At 50.2% G+C, this 17335-nt stretch overlaps 1 protein-coding gene across 2 annotated transcripts; it reads left to right on the plus strand.

The window, feature by feature from the left end:
- Positions 1-2277: 2277 nt before the first annotated feature.
- On the plus strand, positions 2278-12260 carry TFAP2C (transcription factor AP-2 gamma). 2 transcript variants are annotated; one of them, XM_003806157.6, is made up of 7 exons: positions 2278-2587; positions 4195-4680; positions 4795-4846; positions 6350-6566; positions 7143-7261; positions 9604-9748; positions 10714-12260. In XM_003806157.6, the coding sequence occupies exons 1-7, from the start codon at positions 2540-2542 to the stop codon at positions 10997-10999; spliced, it is 1353 nt and encodes a 450-aa protein (XP_003806205.1). In that variant the 5' UTR covers positions 2278-2539; the 3' UTR covers positions 11000-12260. The 2 variants fall into 2 exon arrangements, with proteins under 2 accessions (XP_003806205.1, XP_063457160.1); XM_063601090.1 differs by having other exon boundaries at positions 2303-2587; positions 10676-10967.
- The last annotated feature ends 5075 nt before the right edge of the window (positions 12261-17335 follow it).

Consider the following 17335-nt stretch of genomic DNA (forward strand, 5'->3'; position numbering starts at 1 on the left):
GCCCAGAAGCCGAGAATGTGCGTATTCGGGAAGGGTCTCCCGTGCCGAGAAGACAGAGGATTTGTTCTAGCTGCCTTCCGTACAGAGGGCGCGGAGGTTGCGCTCCAGTTCGAACGCTTACCCATTGGAAAGGGGGCAGCGCCGGGGTACAGGGAAGCTCATTGGGAATGAATGGCCTTTGCCAAGCGGTTCCGGATCCTCTGGGTCCTTTGGGCCCACGGCACGGTGCTGCGCGAGCCCTCAGTGCCCATCGGCTCCCTTCGCCTCCTGCGTAGACGCTCCCAGGCGGGGAGGCATATCCGTTCCTCCGGGCAGCTTTGGCTAGTGTTGCTGTGGGAAAGGAGAGCCAGGGCCTGGGATGGGGGATGAGCACCTTCTTGCCCATTCCGGGCCCCAGCGTGCAGGAGGTAAACTTGCCAGCACAGACGAGACAGCTTGTTCAAGCTGCACCTCAGGCCGGGTCGGAGAATAAAACCGAGGGCTAGAAGGCCCAGAATGTCGGACAGCCCAGCGGCACCCGTCAGGGAGTCCCAGGCGCCCGAAGGAGGCGCCGCACCTCTGGCGAGTCTAGGACCCATCTTCCTGGACCTGTGCTCTGGAGTGCCTGCGGGCCTGGGTCTAACTTCTGCTTCTGGCAGGTGTCCCCCTCCCCCGCCGCTAATACCAGGAGCGCTGCTTCTGCGGTAACTTATTTTACCCCCAGAAGCCTGTTTTGGGACCGAAGTGTCAGGGTCCTGTGTGTCTTTTTATGCACTGTTCTCCTTAGTGCAAAGCCCTGCAGATATGCTTGGCCGAAAAGTCTCAGTGGTTTCAACTTCCAGATTTTGTTCTCGCGTCCGGCCGGAAAATCACCTGGGATTTGGCTGCTAAGGCCGGGGGAAAGTTTCCCTTGGAGGACGCCTATTATTATTATTTTCTTTTAGGCCCACCTGGGTCTAAATAAATGCTAAAGTTCAAACGAACCCGAGAAGGAACAGCGAGGCAGTGGATGCCGCCATTCTATGGATGGGAGAGTCCTGCCTACTCCAGGTGCGGACACCGTACTGATAGGCATTGATTATTGCAAAATCGTATTCAGTATCAAAAAGAAATAGTCTTCTCCTCTAATCCCCACAGAATGTTTAAATCCAGCCCAGGGAGCCAGTTGGGGCGAATACGCAATGAGAATTAGCGATGTTCCCCTTACAATGAAAGTCAATTGCTGCATAATAACTGGGCCAAAGAATTTCGTTAGTTTAAATTTTAAAAATTAGTATTGCACTTTGCTTTCAAGTTTGGGTGGCAAGTACCGAAGGGGAGAGGGAAGCAGCGTTTGTGTGGAAGGAAGTTTCGTTTTCTGTCTAAACATGTGGGACCTGGGTGTCTACCTCTCCAGTCGAGAGCTCTCTGCACGCTCTCTCCCCACTTCCTGCACCTCCTCACCCTCACCTTACCCGTGGCGCTCGGGTTTTATTCCCGCCCGGCGCTTCTTTCCCAGGGCGAGTAGAGGCTTCTGAGTGACCGGCCCGCCAGAGGCAGCTGCAGAGCCGGCGTTCCGCAGGGCAGGGCAGGGCCGGGCCGCTGGGCTGGTCCAGTGCGCGCGGGTTCTCCCTGGCCTCAGCCAGCCGCGGGAGATGCCACTTCGGGCGACAGCGGCGAGACGCCGCTGTCCGCAACTCCTGGGCGGGTAGGACCGTCTGCTGCCTCTGCGGCCCTTGGGGCAGACTCCCCAGGAGTCCCTTCCTCTCTCCTCCCGGCCGGGGGCCGGGACCGCGCTGTGCCCACGGAGGGAACTGGGCGTCTCTGGCGCACTGGGGCTCCAGCTGCATGATCCCAGCTCAGACCTTAAGCCTCAGTGGGGTGTAGGTGGGATGGGATGTGTTTTTAGGAGATGAGGAGACCCCGGTGGTTGAGTCGCTCCCCAAATGCGCGGTTTCTTAACTCCAGGTGACATCCGTCTTTTGGAGGAATGAGTGAAGGCCGTTCAGGCGAAATAGGGGTGGGTTTCAGTATTTGGATCCCTTCCCCCAGCTCTGCCAATCTCAGGTGTGTTTACGGTGGAGGTGACAGAAGGAAGGCGCGTCGGGGGACCCAGGCCTCGAAGGTCTTCGGCTGTCAACGAGGCACCGCCCACTGACTCCGCTCTTCGTCCCTCACAGCGTGGGGCTCGGCGCTGCGCCAGGCCCGGGTGCGGGGCGGAGCTAGGCTGGGACTGGCTGGGGGCCGCCCCGCCCGGCGCCTGGGCCTCCGCGCCGGCCCCCGGGGAGGAGTTATGATAATTTCCTTCTCATTAAGGCGCTCGGGTCCCCCGGCTATCGCCAGGACACACAGTTCGGGCGCGGCTTTCCCCGTCCGCGGCAGCGGTCTTGACACTCGCGGCGGCAGCATCTACGCTCGCAGAGCCGCCGATGCGCGTCCAGTGACCCGGACAGCAAGGCCCGCGCGCGGCGGGGGCGGCGGCAGACGCCTGGTCACCGTGACCCCGATTTTGGATTTACCGCTTGGGGGCTGGGGGGATCCTGGATTTAACTGGCGACTGTTTTGGCGGACGCCGGACGCCATGTTGTGGAAAATAACCGATAATGTCAAGTACGAAGAGGACTGCGAGGTGAGCTGGGGCTCCGGGGTGCAGCCCCGCCCCGCCGAGGACAGTCCGGGAGGCAGGGGCCACTGGACCGAGGTCGGGGACGAGGGCAGAGGAGCCCTGGCCTCTCGGTGGGACGGGATCCACTTCTCCGGACACCCCTTAGTCCATTTCTGCGGGGCCCCTTTCCTGTATAGGGCCTTTTCCTAAATAGCCTCCCCTCGGGAACGAGGCCTGGAAAGAGAATGGCAAATCCCACCCACACAGCTTACCGGGCGCTTTCCTAAGCGGCAAACAGCCCTGCTTCCCGTTTTCTCGGAAAAGTGCCCCGTCTGCAACCCTCAGACGTGGCTTTTACGCACGAAGTCTCCGTCCAAAGGGGTCAGATGAGGCTACCTGCTAGCGACACCTTGGCGGACACTCCTCCAAGGCCGGCTTGTCACCTGCCCCGCTACCTCCTCGGGGAAGCACGAAAACAACCGAAGTTTGGCTTTCAAAAGAAGTGGGGGCTGGGGAGTGGGGGGGGGGGTGCCCGAGGCCAGATGGGGCCGTAAGCGCTCGCGAGTGCTCCAGCCTGTCGGACAGGTTGAGCTAGAGTTTCGGAGAGTGGGAGGGAAGGAGGCGGCGAGCGGGAAGAGGAAGAAGACGCAGGCAGCGCTAGGCGAGCTCCGGAGCGCCGGGAGCGCGGAGCTCGGGCCACGGACTCGCGGGAGTTCACTGCGCCTCCGGGCCCTGGAGGGCTGCCCCTGCCCGCAGGCCCGGGCGCTTCCGCCAGGAGGCGACAGCGCCATGTTCCTCCAGGTTCCCGGCGCCCCGAGACCCCTGGGCAGATGGGGACGCATCCTTTAGAAACTAAGTCGGGCCGCCCAGGGGCGAGGGAACGTGCGCGGGCAAGGCTGTCCAATTTCCAGGGTCCTTCATGCCCCCTCTGCGCCCCGACGTGCGAGAACACTGCCCTTGGCAGTGCAGGGCGCCCCCACTTACTACTCCCCTCGGCTGGGCCCGGCCAGCAGGGAGGGCCGCCCTGTGCGCGCCCTCCCTCTTCACTCCCCAGGGCGGCGCAGGGTGGCGGGCCCTGCTTTGCGAGCGCCGCCCGCTTGGAGGTCTTTGTCCCGAGGGCGTGGAAGGGAGGGTCCCGGGGGCGGGGGAGGTGCGCATTTCCCGCGCCGCGCACTCTATCCGCGCCTGCCGCGCTGCCACCTCCAGCAGTCCCTGCGTCATGGGCGGGCTCCACGAGATCGCTCTGCACCGGGCGTCCGGCTCCTTCGCCCCGGGCTCTGGCTCCTTCGCCCCGGGCTCCGGCCCCGGGCTTTTCTGGCCCAAGACCCAGGGTTCGGACTTGGCGCCTCCAAGCGCCTCGGGCTTGGGAGCAGCGCCTAGACCTTCGCTGCCGGGCTTTGAGAACTCGTTCCCCCAGGTCTTTCACCAGATTCTCCTCCCTCCCCGCACTCTTTGCTTACAACGAAATCCTCGGGGCGCATTGCCCCCGGGTACCTTCCGACCCTGGGCAAGCCCCGCCGGGCCGGGTGGGGTTGGTCCCCTGGGGCCCTCCGCGTAGCCCGGCGATGCCGGCCAGTTCGCAGTAGCGGGGTTTCGCACTAACGGGGTCTCCTGTTTTTTTTTCCCTCCAGGATCGCCACGACGGGAGCAGCAATGGGAATCCGCGAGTCCCCCACCTCTCCTCCGCCGGGCAGCATCTCTACAGCCCCGCGCCACCCCTCTCCCACACTGGAGTCGCCGAATATCAGCCGCCACCCTACTTTCCCCCTCCCTACCAGCAGCTGGCCTACTCCCAGTCGGCCGACCCCTACTCGCATCTGGGGGAAGCGTACGCCGCCGCCATCAACCCCCTGCACCAGCCGGCGCCCACAGGCAGCCAGCAGCAGGCCTGGCCCGGCCGCCAGAGCCAGGAGGGAGCGGGGCTGCCCTCGCACCACGGGCGCCCGGCCGGCCTGCTGCCCCACCTCTCCGGGCTGGAGGCGGGCGCGGTGAGCGCCCGCAGGGATGCCTACCGCCGCTCCGACCTGCTGCTGCCCCACGCACACGCCCTGGATGCCGCGGGCCTGGCCGAGAACCTGGGGCTCCACGACATGCCTCACCAGATGGACGAGGTGCAGGTGAGCGGCGCTGCGGCTCCTTCCCGGACCTGTTCGCCCTACGGCCTTCTGCCCCCACCCCGCACTCCTCTAGGCTCCCCCGAACTTAAGAGAATTTTGTCCTCTCTCCCCCAGAATGTCGACGACCAGCACCTGTTGCTGCACGATCAGACAGTCATTCGCAAAGGTAAATAGCAAGGTGGCATCGTCTTCCTCTGGTCACACGATCTGGGCTTGTGAAGTTGACTGGCAAGGTTGGGGGTATTTGGTGGCCAGCGTGGGACATTTGTGGTAGAAGGGACTGAAAGGGATTCATGGAAGCTAGATTTTAGGAGTGACAGAAGGGGATTTCCCTCCGACCTCCTAGGAGCTGTCTCTTCATCTCCAGAGTTGTTACTGCCTAGTTTTTTTTCTTGGAAAAATGTCCTTGAATTCCAGTGGGTGTTTCACAATGTGAGAGAAACTCTTCCAGAGCGAGTGAACACTGATTTAACTTGAAAAACAACAAGAAAAAAGTCACAGGCACACCTTCGTTGAGTGGTTGGTTCTGTAACAATTTTAATTGTTGAATAAGTTGTGATTTTATTTTTGATTTCAAACACGTGTATGGAAAACCTCCTTAATTCTGACCTGCAAGAAAAGTTTTGAAGCAATTTGGCCTACCAAATGAATTACCTCTAAAAGGAACAGAGCTTGGAATGATCTGTCAGAGGGAGAGTTTTGCAGGATGGGGAGGAGGGGATTTGGCAAATTGGATTACTTGGTGAGTGAGTGGTTTATGAAATTAAGTTACTTAACTGACAGGATTACCAGGGTTACCATTTTGACTGTTTTGGGAAATAGAGTAGGCCTAAATTGAAGGTAGTTTCAGTCTGTTACTTGAACTGCTTAAATGGATTGAGGATGCAGGAAAAATGGATTTTAAAGAAAAACTCAGAAAAGACTACAAATTTTCAGTAAACTTAGAACGTATTAGTTTGGATGATTAAATTTACTGTTACCAACTGCACTGAAAAATTTTGGAAAGAATCTTAATGTGTCCTATGATTTTGGTTGTTCTTGAGTGGGGAAAAAACTCACCGTTTATTTAGTATTGAAGCAGTCTTCTGAAAACAAATGTTCTAATTAAATAGTTTTCAGCAGCTGCTAGGAAAAAAAAAAAAAAAAGAAACCCTCCAAGCTTTGGATCTTCACTAATTAACTTCCCAAGGTGTTAACTTGTGAATTTCAGATTAGATTTGTCTCTGAAGTAGGGGGCTTTTTAAAAAAGTCAGCCATGGCCAGGTGCAGTGGCTGACACCTCTAATCCCAGCACTTTGGGAGGCCAAGGTGGGCAGATCACTTGAGGTCAGGAGTTTGAGACCAGCCTGGCTAACATGGTGAAACTCCATCTCTACTAAAAATACAAAAAATTAGCTGGATGTAGGGGTGGGCACCTGCTGGAGAATCACTTGAGCCCACAGGCTGAGGCTGCAGTGAGCAGAGATCACACCACTGCACTCCAGCCTGGGCCACAGAGTGAGAGTCTTATTATTATTATTATTTTAAATAAAGTCAGCCTGCAGTTGATCGTGGGGTGTGCAACGATGCTTGTCTAAAGATCACTTTCAGCTTTGGTTAGTGGTTTTGAAAAGGTCTCTTTTGCTCAGAGAGAGCTCTTGTGACTGCCAGCTCTGACCTTCATTCACAGGTCCCATTTCCATGACCAAGAACCCTCTGAACCTCCCCTGTCAGAAGGAGCTGGTGGGGGCCGTAATGAACCCCACTGAGGTCTTCTGCTCGGTCCCTGGAAGATTGTCGCTCCTCAGCTCTACGTCTAAATACAAAGTGACAGTGGCTGAAGTACAGAGGCGACTGTCCCCACCTGAATGCTTAAATGCCTCGTTACTGGGAGGTGTTCTCAGAAGGTACTTGGGGCACAATTCTAGGCATAGTGGTCGGGTAGTTGAAGGTGGGTGTATCAGAGGCCCAGGAGGTATTTTTAACATTTATGTGACTTTATGCCTAACACTGAATTCTAATCGGGTTAGAGTTTTAGTACATTTCTTCTCCTTTAGAAAGTGCCAAATGTGGGAGGAAATGCTAAAACGACGCTCACAAATTCTCACTTGGTTAGAATTTGATCCCATGTATGAAGTGATAGCATCTGTATTCAGGGGAGGTGGGGGGAGCACCCTGGGTTTGTTCCCCAGGGAGTTTTTGTGGGGCTGTTGTAGTTTCACAAGTGAAAATTCATCTGCTCCCATACAATTAGAAATATTCCGTGATGCAGAGTTGGATGCTAGGAAAGATTGATTTTGTATCTTACGGGGACTAACTAAAAGAGGACCCTGCTATCACTTTTCATTATGGGTCACGTGATGTAGATAGCCTTTGATGGATTTCAGCTTTGACAGCAGCACTTTAGGAGTTTAGAATTTTTGAAGTGTGTGTGTGTGTGTTTGTTTTTGAGAGTAGCCAGAGTCAATTTTTCTTTTTCTTAGAGCCAAATCGAAAAATGGAGGCCGGTCCTTGCGGGAGAAGTTAGACAAGATTGGGTTGAATCTTCCGGCTGGGAGGCGGAAAGCCGCTCATGTGACTCTCCTGACATCCCTAGTAGAAGGTCAGTGGGGTTTTGTTTTTGGTTCGTGATGTTTTTAATTTGTGCCTGTGTCTTTAATACTTCTTGCAGAAAAACTGGAAAACAACTCTTAAAACTTGGTTGCAAGTAGAGATGAAAGCAATTGGAATTGTTCTCTAAGTTTATTGGAATGAATCACAGTTAATTTTATCGAATAAGTTAACATTTAAGTATCTGGTTGCTCAGGTAGGCTCTTCTGTATTCCCCAGAGAATCAATGTTGGAAAGAAACTGGTTTTCCTAACCTAAGAAATCACACTCTAGGGGTGTCGGTATTTCCTGTTAAATGAACCAGTTTTTTTTGAAAGATAACAGCTGATCATTTGGGACACCTTGAATAAAAGCTGGTTACTTACTGGTGAGCAGAAGTACTGCTTCTGTTTTTTGTAGCTGTGGGTTATTTTGTAGCTGGGGATTGTGGTCAGTGAAGAGAACCTCTTGTATACAATACAACTGGCCCGATTCACAATTCTATTCTTCCCTCCCATCCAAAGAAAAAAACTAATCGAACCCCTGGCCCACGCACAAGTTCCTCTCGCCAGTGCTAAGATAGTAGGACATAGCATTTCAGTTTCTTGAATGGGGGGCCCCTTTACCCCAACCTGGACAGTAGCCAAGAATGCAACACAACCTTTAAAAGGAGCTGAAGGGAAAGTAAAATAATTTTTTAAAAACAAAACAAAGCATGTTGTTACTGCTCCCAGGAAGAGTTGGACGCTGAGGGAGGCTTAGGGCTCTCACTATGGGCAGGGGAAGCCAAGGAGAAACGGGCTCCCTGTGGCAGTACCCTCTTTTGAAGACTTTCTTTCCTTGCTCTGATGGCGTGACGTGGTGCTCAAAGAGACTTGGCAGAGTCCCTGCTTTACCTTTTACGAGTGCCTTTGGAGGTCAGGGCAAGGAGAAAGGAGCTGCCTGTCTGAGAACAGCTGTCCTGCCTGTAGAATCGGCGGTTCTGCTGGGGTTTCTTGCTAGCCAGGCAGGGTGATTGAATAAGAAAGTGTGCTCCAGAACAATGGCTCTCCAAGGCTGCTTCAGTCAACCCAGGGGGCCCCTCCACCATCTGGGTTTTTGCAGAGCTCACCAGTCCTGCACCCTGGAGCCAGGGAAGGTACCTCTCGGGTGGGAGAAACTCTCTTGGTTGCCTCCCTGAGCTCTTCCACTGACTCGGACAGGGAAAAGGGTGCTCCAAGTTGGTTTTTAGGAAACACATCCCTCCCATCTTTTTTAAAAGAAACATTCTAGAGATCTGCCCCTTCAGTAAAAAGGCACTATTAAAAAAAAAAGTAAGCTGTCAGATGTTGTCACCATTTTATAGAGAAGTGACTACTTTGCTTTTGTCAAACACGTTTATAGACCTTAAATTTTCCTATTTCCCCAAAATGATACTACTTAATATAAAGAGAAAACATGGGTATGTTTGATTATCTGTTGAGCAGAGGACTGGTAAACATTTTTCAAGTTTACTCATCTCAGTATCCATGGGGCACTGGTTCCAGGTCCTGTACCAAAACCTGAAGATGTTCAAAATGTTATATTTGTATATAACCTACACACATCCTTCCGTATAGTTTAAATCATCTCTGCATCACTTACTTATAATACGTAATACTATGTAAATGCTATGTAAATAGTTGTTACATTGTATTGCTCAGGGAATAATGGCAAAAGTCTGTGTATGTTCAGTACAGACACAACCATTCATTATTTCCCCCCTGAATCTTTTCAATCTGAGTTTGGATGAATACAGATTCTGAACCCACGGATACAGAGGGCTGACTTGACTGTGCAGTTAGAAGTTTCAGGGTCTTTTCTGCTCACATTGTGTGATCTCCACCCTCTATTCCTGGGGTGGAGGACCTACTGAGAATCCCTAGAAAGTTCTACCTACCAGCCGAGTTGTCTGCCCTGTATATGATTTCATTCTTGCATGCAACGTGTGACTGGTAGACAATGAATACTACTAGAAAGAGAGAAAATGGGGGCTGGGTGCTGTGGCTCATGTCTATAATCCCTGGCATGAGCCATTGGTTGAGACCAGGAGCTCAAGACCAGCTGGCCAATGTGGCAAAACCCTGTATCTACTAAAAATACAAAAATTAGCTGGGTATGGTGGTGCATGTCTGTAATCCCAGCTATTCAGGGGCTGAGGCATGAGAATTGCTTGAATTCCGGAGGTGGAGGTTGCAGTGAGCAGAGATCGGGCCACTGCACTCCAGCCTGGGCAACAGAGCGAGACTCCGTGTCAAAAAAAAAAAAGAGAGAGGAAAAGAGCAGTTTGGCCTCAGTGACCACAGCCATCCTAAAAGCTGTTGCTGATTATTCTAGGTGAAGCTGTGCATTTGGCTAGGGACTTTGCCTATGTCTGTGAAGCCGAATTTCCTAGTAAACCAGTGGCAGAATATTTAACCAGACCTCATCTCGGAGGACGAAATGAGATGGCAGCTAGGAAGAACATGCTATTGGCGGCCCAGTAAGTATCTGAACTTGAATTTGATGATGACTCAATGCTCTAGACCTTGAGGTTGAGAAGATTCCCCCTCCACAGTCCCAATGGCTCAGCAAAGAAATATTCTTGAAATAAATTAGGGTGGAGCAAAAGAAAATGGCAAGGGAGCTTCCTTTACAAAGTCAAATACATTAACTTTTTGTATGATTTAGAAGACTGCATGACTCAGCCATGAGTACTTTTGAGCTGCTTAGTTATTCAACTCAAAGTAGTTGAGCTACCCTTTCATTATTGTGTTTGCATATCTTACAAAAATGTGTTGAAAACCCGATTTGTTTTGTCACAACCAGTAAAGAGAGATTGTGTGCCTTCTACCTCCTGATAGCAAGACTTTTGTCTTTCAAATGTAAAGATCAGGGTGGATTTGAGGGCAAATTAACTGTCTCAAAAACGACTTAATGCAGCTGTGGGTTTTCTCATAGAAACCAACAGTAAGTTGATTTGAAAATGATGGTAAATGAAGCAGAACTAGTCGAGCCAGGAAATGGGGTAAAAGCGCAGTGAACCAGGCTGTGTCAGGAGTCAGAGTTTCAGGGGGATGCTTCCTTCTCCCGGTTCCTCACGGAATTTGTTTATTGGAACCAACTTGTACCAAGGTAAACTGTCCCTTAAGCTCATGGGTTGGAATCCAGGCTCCATTACTTTTACCAGTCCTGGTGACCTTGGCCAGTTAGCTGGGGTTAAGTTAATCCTGTTGTCTTTTCTAATTGCAGTGAGGATTAAATAAGATAGTGCTTTAAAACAGCTTAACTCAGAGCCTGGCGCAGAATAGTTGCTAAGCGCAGCAGTTGGCTATTAGTATTAAATTCTCCTTCCTCGGGTTGAAGCAGTTGTGCTTGCCTCCCGGGCGCCAGCCTCAGGGTAGTTGGTTCTGTGCTCTTGACCTGTAAGGAGATGGAACTCATCGAGTCAACTGACTGTCTTCACAGGCAACTGTGTAAAGAATTCACAGAACTTCTCAGCCAAGACCGGACACCCCATGGGACCAGCAGGCTCGCCCCAGTCTTGGAGACGAACATACAGAACTGCTTGTCTCATTTCAGCCTGATTACCCACGGGTTTGGCAGCCAGGCCATCTGTGCCGCGGTGTCTGCCCTGCAGAACTACATCAAAGAAGCCCTGATTGTCATAGACAAATCCTACATGAACCCTGGAGACCAGAGTCCAGCTGATTCTAACAAAACCCTGGAGAAAATGGAGAAGCACAGGAAATAAAATTGGGACGAAGAAAGGTTCGGAGAGTAGGGAAGGAACAGGACTGCAAAAATCCTTCTCCACAGCACAGACTGGGAACCCCTCCTGGCCTGGGGGAAGAGTTTGTTACCTACCTTACTATTTAAAGAGCCTTCACTGGTTCTGCATCACCCGCCCCTGGACTCCTTAGTTGTTTCTCTAGCGCTGAGCTATCTCCTAACTTTGGACCTATTATCAGAAGGTGACAAGTACTGGCTCTTTATTCATTAAGCTTTTTTTTTTGAACCCCATTCTTTCCTTCTCTGAAAGTGGTGCTACAAGTTTTAGAATCTTTTAAATACATTCCCTGGGCCAACAGACCCACACACTTAGCCATTGAAATGTCAAATTGATGTGCTCTAGATCAACAGATCAACAATACCTTTTTTTCAGTGTTAAGGTAATGGCTGGTTTTTGTGTCCGCTAAATATTTACCTTGAAAAAAAGAAAAGTGTGTATCTAGCTTCTTCGGAGATCAAGTCCTCTGGTAGGAGGCAAAGGTTCTATCTGCTTAGCAACTAGTTAATAAGTGGTATCTGACACACTCTAAACCCCGTGTTCAAAGGGGGCCTTCTGGTTTTAGGAAACTTGTAGAAACAAAGCCTGCTGATTGATTTTTTTTCTCCTTTTTTTTTTTTTTTTAACTTTGAAAGTTAACTCTTCAAATGGGAGACTCTTTGAAATGACATGTTCCTTTAAGGTACTGAAGCTTTATTTGCATATTTATTTCAGATGTTTCGAGTAAACTTGAAAAGGGTAGGCACGAAGCAATTTGTTGCTGCTTGTCACCCCCAAGTCCCCGTGGAGGTTCTGTATTTTAAGAAACAGTGCGTTGAGTGTACAGATTTTATTTATGCGTAATTTAATGGGGTCTGTAAATACTGGTGCACTTCTTACGACTTTTTTGAGACATGGGATCCAATTTTAATATTAACTTTTAATGGTGATGGGGTAATCTATAACACATCATAAGGTTTTATTCATATATATACAGGGTATTAAGAATTAAGAGGATGCTGGGCTCTGTTCTTGGCTTGGAAGATTCTATTTAATTGAAACTCTCTGTTCAGAAAGCAATAACTTTGTCTCGTTCCTGTTGGGCTGAACCCTAAGGTGAGTGTGCAGTACAGTGTGTGTGGGTGAAATGGAGATTTGGAATTGAACTCTGCCTGTAAATGTTCCCCAAACAATTGTTGTGTGTATGATACGTGTATAATAAAAGTATTCTTGTTAGAATCTGAAAGTCTGGCTGTAGGTTTTTGTTTTTGTTTTTGCTTTTAAAGTCTTTTGGGTGAATGGAATTAGGGCAGAGCTGATTTATGGCTTGACTGTGGCTTAGTTAATGCCCTGAGCAGGCAAGTTTTGTGTGCTGTTGGGGAGGAACCTGAAGTTTCATCTTTTCTCCCTAGTGAGACTGTTCAGCTACCCCAGGCCTTATGCTGTCATCAGTGTCTCTCAACTACAGAGGGATAGAATCATCCTCCCCACCCCGGAGGTGTTGGGAAATGTCTGAGGGACAGTTTATTGACATTAAGAGGGGCCAATGTTTTGGGAACAATGTCTCATGGAAGGTTACTGTATTGAGGACAGGTACACTGGCATACTGTACTCAGCATACTGTACAGTGGTCAAGAATGGAAGTGAAATGATTATGGGTGTTCTTTGGGCAGATGTTTCTCTTTTTTTTTTTTTTTTCTTTTTTTAAGATGAAGTCTCGCTCTTGGCCCCCAGGCTGGAGTGCAATGGCGTAATCTCGGCTCACTGCAACCTCCACCTCCCGGGTTCAAGCGATTCTCCTTCCTCAGCCTCCTGAGTAGCTGGGATTACAGGTGCGTACCACCACACCTGGCTAATTTTTGTATTTTAAGTAGAGACAGGGTTTCACCATGTTGGCCAGACTGGTCTCGAACTCCTGACCTCAGGTGATCTGCTCGACTTGGCCTCCCAAAGTGCTGGGATTACAGGCATGAGCCACCGCGCCAGGCTGGGCAGGTGTTTCTTAGGAGGACTTGGCATTCAGTCGAATGCAAGCAGTGGACGTGCAGCATGCCAGTGTTTTCCATTCATCTAAGTTCTCTTTGGAAATGAGATCGTGCTCATCCACCCAAGACATCCTCTTCATTTCATCTGCCTGCAGGGGAAACCAGAGATCGAGTCTTTGTGCTACTCCAGGAGCAGAGGAGTCTGGCAGGGGTTATGTACTTGCTGGATGTTTGTGATGCACACGGCAGGTACTTGATCTCGAGTTGAAGCAGCCTGGCATCTCCTCCAGGAAGTGATGTGTTTAGAGTTTGCCATGTGTGGCCTGGCTTCAAAGGGAACTGGGAGCCGTAGGATTTTCCCCATTGGATAAGACTATTGCTTCAATGCCAGTTTTATAATCTTTAATTCATAATTCTCTACCAAATGCCCAACGATTCCTGACTTAATGTTGGCGTTGGATGTTATTAAGTAACTTAAACTCTGCCAACCCGGTGCTTTGCTCTTGGCATCTTGTCCTTGGCCACCAAGCATTCCCATTAAGTTGGATTTATCTGGTTGATATGACAAGATCACAATTGCTTTGCTTTGGAGTGGTGAAAAGAGATCTTAGGTTGGCAGTTATCTCTCAATCAAGGCTTGAAATGTTGAGTGTTAAGAGGAAGTTATGGGGGCAAAGGGCTGAAAGAAAAAGGGCTATTCTGTTATCAGCATCTTAACTTGCTTTTGGACCAGAGTCTGGCTTTTAGGAGCTGTGCTGAATTGCAACGCAGTCAGTGTTCTGGAAACGCCCCAAAGTCAACCAAGGATTGAAGGGAATCACTAGCAGTGCTTCTTTTTTATTTTTATTTTTGAGATGGAGTCTCACTCTATTGCCCAGGCTGGAGTACAGTGGCTCGATCTCGGCTCACTGCAAGCTCCGCCTCCCGGGTTCATGCCATTCTCCTGCCTCAGCCTCCTGAGTAGCTGGGACTACAGGCACCCGCCACCACGCCCGGCTAATTTTTTTTGTATTTTTAGTAGAGACAGGGTTTCACCGTGTTAGCCAGGATGGTCTTGATCTCCTGACCTCGTGATCCACCTGCCTCAGCCTCCCAAAGTGCTGGGATTACAGGCGTGAGCCACCACGCCCGCCCAAGCAGTGCTTCTTACTTGCCGGGTTCTTTCTCCACATCCCCACTTGAAGTCTGGGGACTGCCACTGAGCTCTTGAGTCCGATGCACGATAATGAGTTTTTCTTCCCAACACCTGAGCTGATGCTGTAGCCAAAAACCAGGTCCCCTCAAGAGGATCCTACTGAAACATTAGCTCCCTTGCAGATTTTTTTTTTTTTTTTTTTTTTTGAGATGGAGTCTCGCTCTGTTGCCCAGGCTGGAGTGCAATGGCATGATCTCAGTTCACTACAAGCTCCGCCTCCTCGGTTCACACCATTCTCCTGCCTCAGCCTCTCGAGTAGCTGGGACTACAGTCGCCCGCCACCACGCCCAGCTGATTTTTTGTATTTTTTAGTAGAGGCAGGGTTTCACCATGTTAGCCAGGATGGTCTCGATCTCCTAACCTCGTGATCCACCTGCCTCGGCCTCCCAAAGTACTGGGATTCCGGGCGTGAGCCACCGTGCCCAGCCCTCCCTTGCAGATTTTTCTGGAAACTCTTGCTTACTTGTGAAATAAGGGTGCAGTGCCCTTTGGCATTAGGTTGGTGGACCCTCATTTCTCGTGGCCCAGGGTGGGTTTTGTTTCAAGCCCCACGTTAGTGGGAATCACCCTCCCTTTTCCCCTTGCCCTGTGCTGTTGTGGCACACTGGCTGTGGAGGCACATGATATCACTGATGTCTTGGCCCTCTGACAGAAGAAATGAAGATACGCTTCCTTTTTTTCCCTGGTTGCACTGAAAGAAACCCCATCAGTTGTCTGAAGGTATATACTGCCTAGAATTCCACTTATGTGAGAGAGACTGTCGGCGGGATTGCCCATCTGTTGACTGGGTACTTTGGCCATCTGGGTACCTGGCACTTGGAAGGTGCCCCGGGCCCTGCAGATAGGGGCACCTATAGATTTCCTGAAAGGGCAGAGAGAGTGTTTTCAATAGCAGTTCTTGATTGTCTTACCTAACATGTGTGCACAATTTAAGTTGTGGGTTAGAAAAGGGATGACTGCTCTGTTTCTCATTGAAATGATTCCATGCAGTGGCCGTCATTCTTTTCTTTTTTGGGGGTCTAGTGTCAGTAAGCTCTGAGACCAAAGGTTCTTATATTTGAATGTTAATAAACAAAACAAGGTAGGGTCATGGGTGGGTGAGAAACAAAGAGAAACTTCTCTGATGATTTGGCAGTGGTTGGGTTTCTGGAGCCCATCGAGATTCCCTGGGGAAACGTTGGCTGCTGTGCATTATTAAGGAGGTTGCTGTTACTTCCGAGGACTTCTGAACATTTTCCAGTCTTTTCCTTTTGCAAGTTGGTAGGGGGTATCATGGGGTGGCAGTTTAATTTGCCTTCCTTAGCAAGTAGGTGAAGAACCTGGAAGCAGCTGCTGTTGCCACAAAGGGGAAGAACAGCCCTGAGATTCTTTTGCTTGTGTTTGACAGGTGATGGAGTGAAGTCGGGACCCTTAGCAAAGTCCTCCCTGGCCAGCTAAGCTCAGTGGGCAGTACGAGTTTTCCCCTTGTTTAGAGATAAAGGGTTTGCTTTTGGCATTTTGATGTTGCAGTGCTTGGATACGCTCTTCCCAGGAGTAGATCTTGCTCTTGGATGATAGTGGTAATTTTTTTTTTTTTTTTCCTGAGATGGAGTTTCACCCTTGTTGCCCAGGCTAGAGTGCAATGGCACAATCTCGGCTCACTGCAGCCTCTGCCTCTCGGGTTCAAGCAATTCTCCTGCCTCAGTCTCCCAAGTAGCTGGGATTACAGGCATGCATCACCATGCCCAGCTAATTTTTGTATTTTTAGTAGAGACAGGGTTTCACCATGTTCGTCAGGCTGGTCTTGAACTCCTGACCTCAGGTGATCTGCCTTTCTTGGCCTCCCAAAGTGTTGGGATTAAGACGTGAGCCACTGCATCCAGCTGATAATGGTAATTGTTGACTTAACTTTTTCAGATCTCAGTATACCGTGGGTTTCTCTTCCATATTAGTAGTCCTCATTTGCTTTTCTGAAATCTACAGGTCACCACCCTGGGAGTCTTGATGATGCTTGGAGCCATCAAAACCTCACCCCTCCCAGGTTTGCCAAAACAGACTGCTGTCACGCGCAAGGTCCATATTGATACAAGGCAGATCATACCTTGAAGGTCTCTGTCTGCTAGTAACATGATCTTCTGCAGAAACAAACTTGACCTTAGGCTTTACAAAAAGTAACTCTTACGTTAGAGCCCATAGTTGCATGGAACGCTCAATTATTTTTGGCACAGACATAAACGCTGTAATTTCCTGACTTCTTTTGGATAACATCTAGATGGGGGAAATGGGTAGAAGAAAAGCATGGAAACCAAATAGAATTGAAAGGCATAATTCCAGGGTCCTGCCCAAGGAATGTTTACTAGGTCGAGTCCGTGTGCGTGTGTTTCAAGACACATGTGGTGTTACTGTGGCTTCTCAACGTTTTCCAGGAAGATCTTGGCCTTCAGGAGTGACACTCCCTACGAGAATGTGAACGTGGGTGAGTTGAAGAGGACACCTTGGCATCTGGCCTTTGCTGAGGCTGGAAAGCATTTGGGACTTCATAGTTGTTGTGGGTTGAATGCTGCCCCCAAAAGATTTGTTCAAGTCCTAAATTCCCAGTACCTCAGAATGTGACCTTAATTGGAAATAGGGTTGGTGCAGGTAATTTGAGCCAAGGTCCTACTGGAGTAGGGTAGGCCTTAATCCAGTAAGACATGTTCATATAGGAAGAGAATAAGCCTGGGTGCGGTGGCTTATGCCTGTAATTCCAGCAATTTAGGAGGCCGAGGTGGGCGTATCACCTGAGGTCAGGAGTTCAAGACCAACCCGGCTAACATGGTGAAACCACGTCTCTACTCAAAATACAAAAATTAGCTGGGCGTGATGGTGAGTGCCTAATCCTAGCTACTTGGGAGGCTGAGGTGGGAGAATCACTTGAACCCGGGAGGTGGAGGTTGCAGTGAGCTGAGATCGTGCCATTGCACTCCAGCCTGGGTGACAGAGTGAGACTCTATCAGAAGATGCTGGGCATGGTGGCTCATGCCTTTAATGCCAGCACTTTGGGAGGCTGAGGTGGGTGGATCACCTGAGGTCGGGAGTTCTTTCAGACAGCCTGACCAGCATGGAGAAACCCTGTCTCTACTAAAAATACAAAATTAGCCGGGCATGGTGGTGCACGCCTGT

Source organism: Pan paniscus, chromosome 21 (assembly GCF_029289425.2).
Source record: "Pan paniscus chromosome 21, NHGRI_mPanPan1-v2.0_pri, whole genome shotgun sequence".
Taxonomy (NCBI): Eukaryota; Metazoa; Chordata; class Mammalia; order Primates; family Hominidae; genus Pan; species Pan paniscus.